This window comes from Phyllobates terribilis, unplaced genomic scaffold (genome assembly GCF_046119375.1).
Source record: "Phyllobates terribilis strain yellow unplaced genomic scaffold, ASM4611937v1 Scaffold_1__5_contigs__length_1240528914, whole genome shotgun sequence".
NCBI lineage: Eukaryota > Metazoa > Chordata > Amphibia > Anura > Dendrobatidae > Phyllobates > Phyllobates terribilis.
Genome location: NW_027362761.1, coordinates 1,073,194,896 through 1,073,207,809, shown reverse-complemented (window position 1 = coordinate 1,073,207,809; position 12,914 = coordinate 1,073,194,896). Strand labels below are relative to the sequence as shown.

Sequence of the window (12,914 nt, the reverse complement as noted above, 5' to 3'; positions counted from 1 at the left end):
GTACACTACTTCCTCCTCTTTGTTCAGTACAGCAAGAGGAAATTCACCCTTCACATCATGTGACCCTGTCACCACACATCATGTGTACAACACCGCACATCATGTGACCCTGTCACCACAGCCGACTCCGGGCGACATACCGGACTACTGGGCGCTACCAATTCAGCCCATAGTTCCCATAGCATGCAACAAGTCATTGACCACTCCCACTTCATGGAACACGAAGCCACAGTCGGTGCATATGTCGACCTTGGCCACGGGATACTTCTTGGCGTCGTCATAGATACACTTTACCCTCACCACAGAGACTAGCACATGTGGAAGTATGGCCCTTTCCAGGGTCACCAAACTCCCTGAGTCCCATCACTTGGACACTGTTTCACAGTCACCAGGCACTCCTGAGGTCCCTCGCCAGGATAAGGAACAGCACTGCGGGCAGAATAGGCGAAGTAGGCGTTGTGCCAGCCAATGCTGCAGTCCACCAGCCCCCGGCATTGTGGACCCCGCGGTTCTCCTCCACACAACTCCACTTAAAGAAATGGTTCTCATCTCTCAGCACTCCCCTGAGCTGCACCAGCAACGCCTTAACACCGAGGAAATGTCACCTTCCGGCAGACAGCACCTCCATACTCTCAGACTGCGTCTGCAACGCTGTAGCCATCTTTATCCAGGGCATCCAATCCTTACGCTGCAATCGCCTGTGCTCTCTGGGATTTCATGCCCGCTTTCTCCACCAGTTGTAGGGATTCACTCTCTCTGGTAGGCATTAGGCCTTAGGTAATGTTCACACAGGCTATGCAGTTTTGGTCCAAATACGTGTAATGTTTATTGCTTTCCATAAGTTGCACAGCATCAAAACAAACTCAAACATAAATCCCTAGCCTAATCCAGGCACTAATTAAATAGATCAGACCCTGGTACTCATAAACAGCTAAGCTAGCCCCAGCTCGGTCAAAAAAAACAGCTATTGTCAATAGCAACGTGCGATACTTGCTGTTTTCTGCACACGGGCTGTGCATTTGATCATGATCACCTATGTCAGTGTGTGATCACTCAAACAGATTACCATCCATTCTCTTGGAGCAGACTTTATACACAGAAAAGGCACGATCTCACCAGCACGGTATCACCTTCAGCCCAAAATCCAGCAGCTTCTAGCGCCAAACAAGTGTTCAACTCTGGGCACAGTTCACACTGAACAAGCTGCAGCTTCCACACGGTTCTCTGCAGCTCTCACAAACTGACTGCTTAATGCAGTCTCCATTCAGAGTGAGACCCCACATGTCTCTCTCTCGGCTACAGCTCACCTTTTGGTTGCTCACTCACCAGTAGCACACTCAACTCTGCTTAACATCCAACAGACTCATACTCTATGAAGCTACTTCCTGGTTCTTCGCAAAACCCTACAGGTGCATTTAATCAAGACTCTGCAGAGCTGGGATTTAACCCTGTCCTTCCCAGCTATGCTACAAGGGGCTTTCCCTGGCACTTGGATTATTCACACTGCTGATGCAAGATAGCAGTGACAGTGGTCGCCACACAACGATACGCCTAATAGGTTAGGGATCCACTGACACATGGCAGTGGGCTCATACAATCTGATTAAAATATTAACTAAGTACCTGCTGGTCAGTCTTGTAAATTTTGCTTAGCCGAAGCAGATCATTGTATAAGATTGGATGTTCGGTCAATGTATTTTTTTCCTACACCTCTGGTTTATGTGGGTACATACATTTTCATGGCTGTGGTCCTTGAGATCTGTATAACACAGATCCCAAACATAACATGGCCATTAGAAAAACAGTAAGTGCAGATTCTTTTGAAAATAAAATTGTTGGAGAGAACTAATAATATTCTTGTAATGCACACGCCCGGGCTGAGCGGCGTGTGCGTGTGATTCCACTGGACCGTGCCGGAGAGTGAATGCCTGGAGGGGCGTAACTAGGTATTCACCCATTCCGACCAGGGTCGCACGACGGCATACGACGCCAGTGCACCAAGGAGGAACCGAGCAGAGGGACCAGGTGCTGCTCCAGGACAGACCCCGGACACGGCTGTTGACCCACACAGGGGAATACAGGAACAGACTGGTTAGGCTGGCACACAGACTGGTGGGAATAGGCAGGCACTACTGGTATGCAGGCAGGCGGGTATGCAGGCAGTGGGGTACAGGCAAGCACGGCTAGAGTGCAGACAGGGAGGCACTAGCAGGTAGGAACACAGGCGGGATAGGACCCAGTACACACTGGGACTCAGGAACAGAACCACAGATGTGGCGGACAAACACAGCAGAGTGAGGCCGCCCAGAGAGGTGAGCGAGAGCAGGGCAGGACGAGACCGCCTGGAGCGGTGAGCAAGAGTAGAGCAGGACGAGGCCGCCTGGAGCAGTGAGCAAGAGTAGAGCAGGACAAGGCCGCCTGGAGCGGTGAGCAAGAGTAGAGCAGGACAAGGCCGCCTGGAGAGGTGAGCAAAGAGTCAGAGATGAGCGAGACTGCCGGAGCAGTGAGCAAGGAGTCAGAGCTGAGCGAGACTGCCGGAGCAGTGAGCAAAGGAGTCAGAGCTGAGCGAGACTGCCGGAGCAGTGAACAAAGGAGTCAGAGCAGAGCGAGACTGCCGGAGCAGTGAGCAAAGGAGTCAGAGCAGGCTAGAACCGCCGGAGCGGTGAGCAAAGGCAGAGCAGGCTAGAACCGCCGGAGCGGTGAGCAAAGGCAGAGCAGGCTAGAACCGCCGGAGCGGTGAGCAAAGGCAGAGCAGGCTAGAACCGCCGGAGCGGTGAGCAAAGGCAGAGCAGGCTAGAACCGCCGTAGCGGTGAGCAAAGGCAGAGCAGGCTAGAACCGCCGGAGCGGTGAGCAAAGGCAGAGCAGGCTAGAACCGCCGGAGCGGTGAGCAAAGGCAGAGCAGGCTAGAACCGCCGGAGCGGTGAGCAAAGGCAGAGCAGGCTAGAACCGCCGGAGCGATGAGCAAAGGCAGAGCAGGCTAGAACCGCCGGAGCGGTGAGCAAAGGCAGAGCAGGCTAGAACCGCCGGAGCGGTGAGCAAAGGCAGAACAGGGGGGACAGGGCTCTGTTCACACGGAACAGACAGGAAGGGAAAGGCAGAACCAGATACCCACAGGGTACTTGCAGTGAAGTAGCGAGTGGACCACAAACTCACAAACGGGAGTACAGTGACAACGAGCAGGAGTTAGGTACGAGTTCAGACTCTGCATAAAAAGGAAAGGTACGGACATAGAGAAACACGGGAAACAGGCTAGAAGAGAATACAGACAAGAACAGACACAGTAGCAAGATACAGGAGCGGGTCTAGGTAGCAGCCCCTAGAAGGCGGGAGGAACAGGCTAGGAGCGTGTTCAGACAGGACAGACAAGATACAGGAGCGGGTCTAGGTAATCGGCCCCTAGAAGGCGGGAGGAACAGGCTAGGAGCGTGTTCAGACAGGCCTGGAAATACAGCCTCCAGGATAGGCAGACAAGAGAACACAGAAGGGACCTGGCACATTCAGAGTGCAAGAGCACACTAAATGAAACACAATGCTCAGGCAGGGATTCATTGGATCAGCTGGGTTAAATACCAGATGACAGACAGCAATAGGCTGAGGACGCACAAGGGGTGTGCCTGCAGCAGGTACAAAAAGCAGGAAGTGATCGGGCGCCGCCCTTAAGCAGCAGACACAGAGGCAAACAGACAGCATGGAGGGAAGCCATAGAGACATTCTGGATTGGAGATCAAGTGCGCGTTCTTGCACTGTGGGAGATGGACCACTATGCAAGGACGCCGCCAGGTATGTTACAATTCTCAGTAATAAATTCAATGTGTGCCCTTGAATTGGTGTTATTTTAAGCCATGTAACCTCTGATAAAATGTATTCCTGCACAGTCTGCCACAATCCTCTATTAAAGGCAGACATCGTTATCATTTTCTCCTAGCATGCAATGTGCATATGCCTTGTTATATCTAATCAGAGTTAGTTTTAACAGGCTGCACAACATAAGTTTTTATTTAATCCACATAGGCAACTATGCACTGGCTGTATATTTTACAAAGGCACGATGATAAAATAGTCAAAATTAATGTAAAAAATGTGGATTTAAAGCAAATCGCTATGGCCACATTTATTTTTCATAGCAGAAAATGCCCTTCTGTTTTCATTCACATGCAAGGCCACTATAATGTGAAGGCATATTACAGAGCTCTGATTGCTAGGGCTCCCACATCTGGGTGTCTATTGGAAGAGGCTACAGGAAAGGTTAACATTGCCTAGTACATAGTAGATTAGCCCTAAACCAACCAAGGTAGAGGTTTCTCTACTTTCTAAGACACAAGTATACAGTATTATTATTTAATGGCCTTCACCTCGATCTCGAACCATGGCGACTTGATGGATGAAAGATCGATCTTGTGGAAGATCGCTCTTGTGCAAGCCTAGATAGGTCCACCCAGGTCTTCTCCGTCATTTTCTTGATTGTATAAAGCCATTGGGTTACTGGTCTTTCTTTTCGCCTTGTACCTTCTATTCATCCGACCATGATTCTCCAGTGATTGCTGTCTTTGTAACGTGTCCAAAGTAGGCAAGTCATAGCTTGGTGATCCTTGCTTCGAGTGACATGTCAGGCTTGATTTGTTCCAAAGTGGATTTGTTTGTTCTTGCCATCCATGGTTTTGATAACATCCTTCTCCAGTAGCACATTTTAAAGGCGTAGATTATTCTACTGTCTTGTTTATCTTCCGGTTTTTGGATCCATGTTACTATAGATAAAAACAGACTATGTACGAGCTGTGCCTTCATGGCCAGTGAAATGTTCCTCGATTTGAAGACCTTGTCCAGTGACTTAATTGTTGATTTGCCCATAGCTATCCTCATACATTGATTTCTGGTGTCATATATATAGTATACAGTCAGATATGCAGTACAGTACATGAAAATAAACCAGTCGTTTCATGGCATTATGGCAGTAGCCAATTCAATGTAAATCTGCTGGTTGGCAACCAGTGGCGAAACGTCAGACTCAAGGGCCCAAGTGCAAAATCTCCAACAGGGCGCCAAACTATCACAGGTCTTTAATAAGATTGGACTTTTCATATGGGACAAAGGAACCTTTTGTGCTGACCTAGGCTTCAGGGCCATGTACGACTTCAACCCTTGATCCCACTATAGTTTCGCCCCTGTTGATCTCTTGCCATCCTGAATATATGTAAAATAGATAGCATATGGGGAAAAAATGGTCCGTTATTTGACACAAGTAAAAATGGAAATGGATGTGTGAATATTGTCTCATAGGTTTGTAGAGGCTTTTATTGTACATTTTGTGCAAATCGCTGCAAAAAATTACATTACACAAAAACTCATGTTAAGCCATGCCTCCATACCAGACCTGGGCAAAGTGCGGTCTGGTGGCCACATACGACCCTCTGGCTGTTCCTGTCCGGTCAGAGGCTATGTGGGGCACATGCTGTATATCAGAGGCTATGTGGGGCACGTGCTGTACATGGGAGGCTACATAGGGCTCATACTGAATATAGGAGGCTATGTGGGGCTCATACTGTATATAGGAGGCTATGTGGGTGCTCATACTGTATATAGGAAGCTGTGTGTGGGCTCTTACGGTATATAGGGGTCTGTGTGCAGGCTCATACGGTATATAGAGAGCTGTGTGCTGGCTCAATATTAAGTCATACAATTCATATTAATATAAAATAATTAGAATTAATATGTTAATATTAATACTGAGCATAATTAATTTCAGCCTATTGGATCATCCCTCAACAACAGTCACGGTCTCTCTTGTATTCCCTCTGGAAAATGAATTTCCCACCCCTGCTCCATAACATTCCCACATACATCCCAACAGTCCTGGTCAAGCGGGACTTTCCTGAATTTAGGGAGTAGTCCCAGAAGGTCAGAGGTATGTCTCAAGTTCAGCTGCATCTGCATCCTCAGGACGCTGATACAGCTGATGTCACGTAAGGTGTGGGAAAGACTTAGTGCAACACAAAGGTAAGCGCGAAAGGGAGCCCGGACTCTAGGGAAAAGGGGGAAGTGGAGACCTCCTAGGTTGATCTAGCGTCACCCTGTCTCCCCTAACTCCCTGTATTGGCTCTTCACCAATCGCCGCACACGTGCCTCACCCTGTCTTTCCCTGGCGTATGGCTATGGCTAGGGAAGGGAGGAGATGAGCACTAGTCAATCTCCACTAAACACTATAGACAACAAGGGTACACAAACGGGGAAATTGCTTAGCTTTAGACAACTCCAGACAAATGTGCATACGTCCTCCTACTAAGCCTCCACAAGTAGTAATGAGCATCTCCCTCTGAAACACAGCAGGTATTTATACAGGGTGTTAATTAACCAGAGGAAGGTAGCCGTTGGGTCCTAGAGACAGCCTCTAAGAAGATGTCTGTAATGCCAAATGCAGAGATCTCCTGCAACCAACTGCAGGGCGACTGTCTGTCACTTCTGACACACCCGTGACAGCTAAATACAATGGTGGATCCGGGAACCAACAGATCCCCCCTACACCGTTCAGTGTATGCAAAAATTGAAGGTCCTGCCAGGACCTTTCTGTCATGTGAGACTCTCAGGTCATGTGATTAGAGAGTGGAGAAGAGGTGCAGGACACAGGCAAGGTGTGTTTTTTAGTTTAGCAGAGTTGTGTGTATGTTGATGCTGCAGAGCTGTGTGTTGCTGTAGAGTTGTGTGTGTTTGTGTAGCAGAGTTGTGTTTATAGTACTGTGTGTACTGTATTGACATCACATTGTGTGGTGGGTGCTGTGATGGCCTTATACTGGGTGTGGGGGCTTTGGGTGCATGAAAGTGGTACACAAATGGGCTTCACTAGGCAAAATATTTCTGTATCTTGGCTAGGTTAGAATACTGGCTTAGCTTACAATAAAAAATTGCAACAGCGTGCTGTGCCCGCAGCAGTCCATGTCTCTGTTTTTTTTCATTCAAAGTTGGGACATGTTCTTACCTTTATTTTATGGTTAGAAAGGTGGCCTCCCTACTTAAATGTAGAATTTGATGGCTGCAGTGGTTAGTCCTGGGTTCATTTCCCACAAAGGACAACATCTGCAAGGAGTCTGTATGTTTGCGTTGGTTTCCTCCGGGTTCTCCGGTTTCCTCCCACACTCAAAAGACTTACTGATAGGGAATCTAGATTGTGAGCCCTAAGGGGGACAGTGATGATGATGTCTGTAAAGCGCTGTGAAGTTAATGACGCTATATAAATAAGCATAATAAATTAATAATACTGTAATTTGTTGCAGATTTTCAAGGGGATTCGCCCTGCTACATTGAAGGGGTTAAATTAATAGAAACTGATATGCTGTAGATGTAATATCTTGCTTGTTTCCTGCTAGCTATGGCGGACTGCTCACTATGTAATGCAGGACAGAGCATTAGCTGCACCATATGATCCTGCCCGGGGGGTAAGTGGTGACAGCCTGACACTTGTGCACGAAGAGCTATGAGTACAGAAGGCATATTACCTAAGCTTGACTCGTTTCATTCCCCGGTAAGGAGGAGGCCTGGGGACAATGGGCTTGTCCAGCATTGCACATGGTTTACTGGCTCCATAGTAACCAGTCATACAGCAGCGGACACCAGCAGCAGCCAGGTATGGATTCTCACTGCACGGATCCCAATATCCATTCTTTTTAAGCATTTATGGAGTGGAAAGGAAATATTACCTCTATCTCCATATGTAACGACTATGATTAATGTCTCCATAACACTACACAGATCATTCCGTGCTCAGAGCAGCCTATGGTCAGGATGACATGTGACGCTCAGCCACGGAAGCTTTCGTAACATGGAAACTGTACCGAAATGTTAGGATTTACTTCTGTACGTCAGGAAATTCCAGACTCAACCGACATCTTCCTCCTCTAGAGAGGACTTTCTATATTGAGCACTTACAGACAACCAGTAACTAAGGAATTAAAGAGAACAAACTAATATTTATACTGTATGGTAATATATGATCTGTATGCTGTGACCGTCCACCTTATGGAACTAAAGGTTCCAGCATGCAATTTAATTCTGGGATTGCCTGCACGAACGGCATAAGTTGTCCATGACAATAATAATGAATAATAGTAATAATGAAAGATTAGGTGTACACTGCAAACATACAGGTGCAACTGTATACCAACTATATACTTACAACTTATCCGTCAAAAGATAGAAAAGTTGGAACAATATGGAAAGTCAGGCTCCGACGATGAGCTTTTAGTGAGATTTTCTGCACCATTTCTGCACTCATTAAATAAAATAGGTTACTTGCATTTTTTCTAAAATATGCAGCGTAAAAAACTCATTGTGGGAACGTAGCCTTAGGTTAGGTTGCCGCAAGGAGTATTTGATATGTTTCTGATATTGCAGATTTTTTTTGCAGCATTTTTGCACCAATTGGCTAAAGTAGGTTTTTTTTTAGTGCGTTTTATTTATACAGTATGCTTCGATTTTTTTTAAAACTTTTTGGCATGTCATATTTTAAATAAAACTGCTTTGTTTTGGAAATTTTCTGTTACTTGGCTTTGATAAAACTTTTTTGAAAAAACACACTATATTCTCTTCTGTTTTTTTACCTGCGGATTTTCCTGATCTCATTCAAGTCTATGAAAAATCTGCAAATAAAAAGCACATTTATCACAAGAGTAAATGACATGTTGGGATTTTAAAAACGCAATGCAGGTCAGTTTACGATGTGTAAAAAAACAAAAAAGGAGTACAGTAGATCCAAAATGAAGGAAAAGTATAAATGAAAGTACTGAAACTAAAAATCTGTTAAAGGCACCTGAATGGAGATGTTTCTGCTCCATTTAGATAAATATGACATTCTAAGACTTATATGCAGCCAATCTGGTATATGTGAACCTTCGTAATCCATCCTTTGTCCATCCGTAGTCCAACCTTACATAGTCTCAGCTGCTCAGGAATTCAGCCTAAACCACATCCGGCAGTTGCTGGATCTTGCTGTACTGTAGCTGCAGAGATCAGGGCTAGACTCCGATTGCTCCTGTCCAGTTGCCTGCAGTTTCGGCATTTAAGGTGCGCAGTCCTAGGGATGTGCCATTCCAGGCACCTATTGGATTTCCCTGTAACTTAATTGTGGGGTGCCTATAGCTTGGCATAGCAGCAGGGGATCTGTTGAATGCCTGTGTGGCTGCTGTGTTGGTACGTCTGTGAAGCACAGCCACAGGCTGGACTTCTTAGGAGACCATAATTTTACCTATGTACCTAAGGTGACTAAAAATAAGTAAAACAAAAAAAGTTTAAAAATATTAAAGAAATAAAAAAATATATAAAAATTAGAATAGCACCACTTTTCCTCTATTAAAAATATAAAAAAAATAAGAAAATAAACATATTCGGTATTGCTACATCCGTAAAAGTCAGATCAAAATATTTAATATATATTTAACCCGTAAACGCCATAAGATAAAAAAATGAAACAGCAGAATTGCCATATTTTGGTTGCCACATTTTCCAGAAAAAAATTGAGCAAAAATGCAATTAAAAAGTTTAAACTCTTAAATTGTCTTAATTAAAATATCAGCTCGCCACAGTGAAAACAATGCCTCATACAGCTTTGTCGGTGGAAAAATAAAAAAACTTATGGGTCTCAGAAAATGGCAATGCAAACCGATTTCTTTATTTTTTTTTTTGCAAATTTACAATTTTTTTTTACCACTAAAATAAAAAAAATTACTATGCTAGTTTGGTATTGCATTAATGCAGAAAACATAGGCATTTAGCTGTTAAAATAATACGGCTTTGAAAATTGGTGTCCCAGGATCTTACAGTAGTGTGTTGGTACACTTTTTGTGCTATTGAATGGATATGTGTAAACAATGTCTTTTTCAGGCAGATTCTGCCTGGAACTAACCTAAAAAAAAACGCTAAATAAATAATAAAAATAATGAACATTTGTACAACAACTTGTACATACGTTCCATCTGTTGTAACTTCTTTTAACTGATTCAAGCTTTGAAAGCCTTCAAAGCTCCTAAAAGAAGTGACATGACCCTTCTTCAGAATCTTTTTGCATAGAAGGCGCCATTTTATTCATAAAATGAAAAATCCGAAAAAAAACAAACAAACAGGTGATGGACGTGACAAAGAAGATACTTCAGGAAAAAAAAGGTGTCTAAAGGTGTCATGCGCACATACCCTTCCTTACTCTACAGAATTGTGGGGAATAGCGCCAGATAGTGTAAAGGGCAGATATTTTAGTCTAACTATTAAAATTAAAGATCAACATGGCAGATGCAATCTGGATGGATTGATGAGGAGCCATTTTGGGCTGGGGGCGGCCCATTAGTATAGGGTTTACATTTTGCATCTCCACTACTTTGTTACCATAGCTATAAACCTTGCTAACTTCAATCCTAAGAATTTGTGACAGCTGTAATTTATAGACACAGGATGGTCCCTGGAGCTATAAAATGTTAATCTTGGCCTGATCTGAGCTAAGTGTTAGTAGGATTATTTACTTCTTTCACCTTAAATGTTTAAGACTAGATAAATATAGTATCACGTATGAGAGATGGATAGATAAATAAGTGCGTCAGTCAGAAAGGACGTAATGCAGAGCCATCTATACGCTCAGAAAAGGAAGCCACGCTGCCAGCTCATAAGTCATAGAATACTAACAGCCAAACACGTTCCTAAACTGTCCTCACTTTCTTCTTAAGACTAATGGTGTAATATTAACAAAGCCAGATTTATAAATCAAAGCTTTTAGAACTGGTTATAGCAGGTTCATCTTGGAGGAAAGAGAAGTTGAGCTTGTGTAACAGAACATTTCAGGTTCCTTAACCTTTAACCCCTAAAGGACGGAGCCAATTATGACCTTAATGACCAAGCCAAATTTTACAATTCTGACCACTGTCACTTTATGAGGTAATTACTCTGGAATGCTTCAACGGATCCCCCTGCTTCTGAGATTGTTTTTTCGTGACATATGGTACTTCATGATAGTGGTAACATTTCTTCGATATCACTTGCGTTTACTTGTGAATTTGGCAAAAATTTTGCAATTTTCAAACTTTGAATTTTTATGCCCTTAAATAAGAGTTATATCACACAAAATAGTTAAGAAATAACATTTCCCAGATGTCTACTTTACATCAGCACAATTTTTGAAACACAGCTATTTTTTTGTTAGGAAGTTATAAGGGTTAAAAGTTGACCAGCGATATTCTCATTTTTCCAACAAAATTTACGAAACCATTATTTTAGAGACCACATCACATTTGAAGTGACTTTGAGGGATCGATATGACAGAAATTACCCAAAAGTTACCCCATTCTAAAAACTGCACCCCTCAATGTGCTCAAAACCACATTCAAGAAGTTTATTAACCCTTCACGTGCTTCATAGGAACTGAAGCAACATGGAAGGAAAAAATTGACATTTAACTTTTTTTTCACAAAATGTTTACTTCAGACCCAGTTTTTTTATTTTCACAAGGATAACGAGAGAAAGTGGACCACAAAATTTGCTGTGCAATTTATCCTGAGCATGCCACATGTCAGGGTTGAAAAGGAAGGAGTGTTATTTGGCTTTTGGAGCATAGATTTTGGTAGAATAGTTTGTGGGCGACATTTGTGGAGCTCCAAAGGTATGGGGCCTGGTGAGCATAGGGCCCCGGACGGGGCCTCCCTATCTGCTCACCGGGCCCCAGTAAACTGAACTTGCGTCCTCGTCGCAGGTTCACTTTAAATCTATTGCCGTGCTGGAGTCTTCCCTCACGCAAAAATTAACAGCCGCCAGCCAATCACAGGCCGGTAGCTGACGTCAGCGTGCACGTCGCTGGCGTATGATGTCAGTACTGGCCTGTGACTGGCTGGTGTCCGCGCATAAAATCAAGGAAGGAGCGTCGCCACTAGAGTGGCGACATTTTTTGGAGGGGGCACGACATCCTATACAGGTTTTCACTGATCATAAGAATTTGATGTATCTGGACGCAGCTAAACGTTTGAATGCCCGTCAGGTTAGATGGGCACTGTTTTTTGCCCGGTTCAATTTTTCTGTAACCTTTGTCCCGGGGGCAAAGAATGTTAAGGCTGACTCTTTGTCTCGTAAATTCTCTCCAGCGGTGAATGCTGAGAGGGAGGAGTGTATTTTGCAAAGAGGGGTGGTGGTGGCGGCATTGGATTCTGAGTTGGAGAATAGCATCCTAGGAGCTCAGAGTACGGCACCAACACTCCGTGTGGTAAATTGTTTGTGCCTAGAGCCTTGAGGAGAGCGTTGTTTGTTGAATGTCATGAGTCTCGGTTGGCGGGTCACCCAGGGATTTCAGAAACTAGGAAGTCTATTGGTCGGAGTTTCTGGTGGCCAGGGTGGCAAAGGGAAGTCATCAAGTGGGTGCATCAGTGTTCTGTGTGCGCTCGGTCGAAAGCCTCTCACGCTCCAGCTGTGGGGTTGCTATGCCCCTTGGAAGTTCCTAGTTCACAATGGACGCACCTTGCCATGGATTTTATCACCGATCTGCATTTATCGGAGGTTTTTTCTGTCATCTGGGTTGTTGTGGACCGGTTTAGTAAAATGTGTCATCTGGTTCCGTTCAACAAGTTACCTTGCGCCAAGACTCTTGCTAAGGCTTTTGTGAAGGAGATTGTTAGGCTTCATGGTGTTCCCACGGACATTGTTTCCGATAGAGGACCACAGTTTGTAGCTCGCTTTTGGCGTGCTTTTTGTGACAGATTGAAAATTCATTTGTCATTCTCGTTGGGGTATCATCCAGAGTCCAATGGACAGACTGAAAGGAAGAACCAGGATGTCGAGCAGTTTTTGAGATGTTTTGTGGCAGACAATCAGGAAATGTGGTCAGAATTTCTACCACTTGCGGAGTTTGCCCTTAATAATCATACTTCTTCCTCGGCCGGTTGTTCTCCTTTTTTTGTTGT

At 44.5% G+C, this 12,914-nt stretch overlaps 1 protein-coding gene across 3 annotated transcripts in view; it reads left to right on the top strand.

The window, feature by feature from the left end:
• The window catches only part of LOC141159937 (uncharacterized), a 405,956-nt gene that overhangs the window by 196,736 nt on the left and 196,306 nt on the right, over positions 1 to 12,914 (top strand). The window contains exon 1 of one of the 3 annotated variants that reach the window (XM_073645500.1): positions 7,332 to 7,615. The exons of the other annotated variants lie outside the window; for them this stretch is intronic. Coding sequence (XP_073501601.1) covers positions 7,466 to 7,615 — 150 coding nt within the window. The 5' untranslated portion in view covers positions 7,332 to 7,465. Of the gene's footprint in view, positions 1 to 7,331; positions 7,616 to 12,914 lie in introns of those variants that run through there. 3 annotated transcript variants of the gene reach the window in all.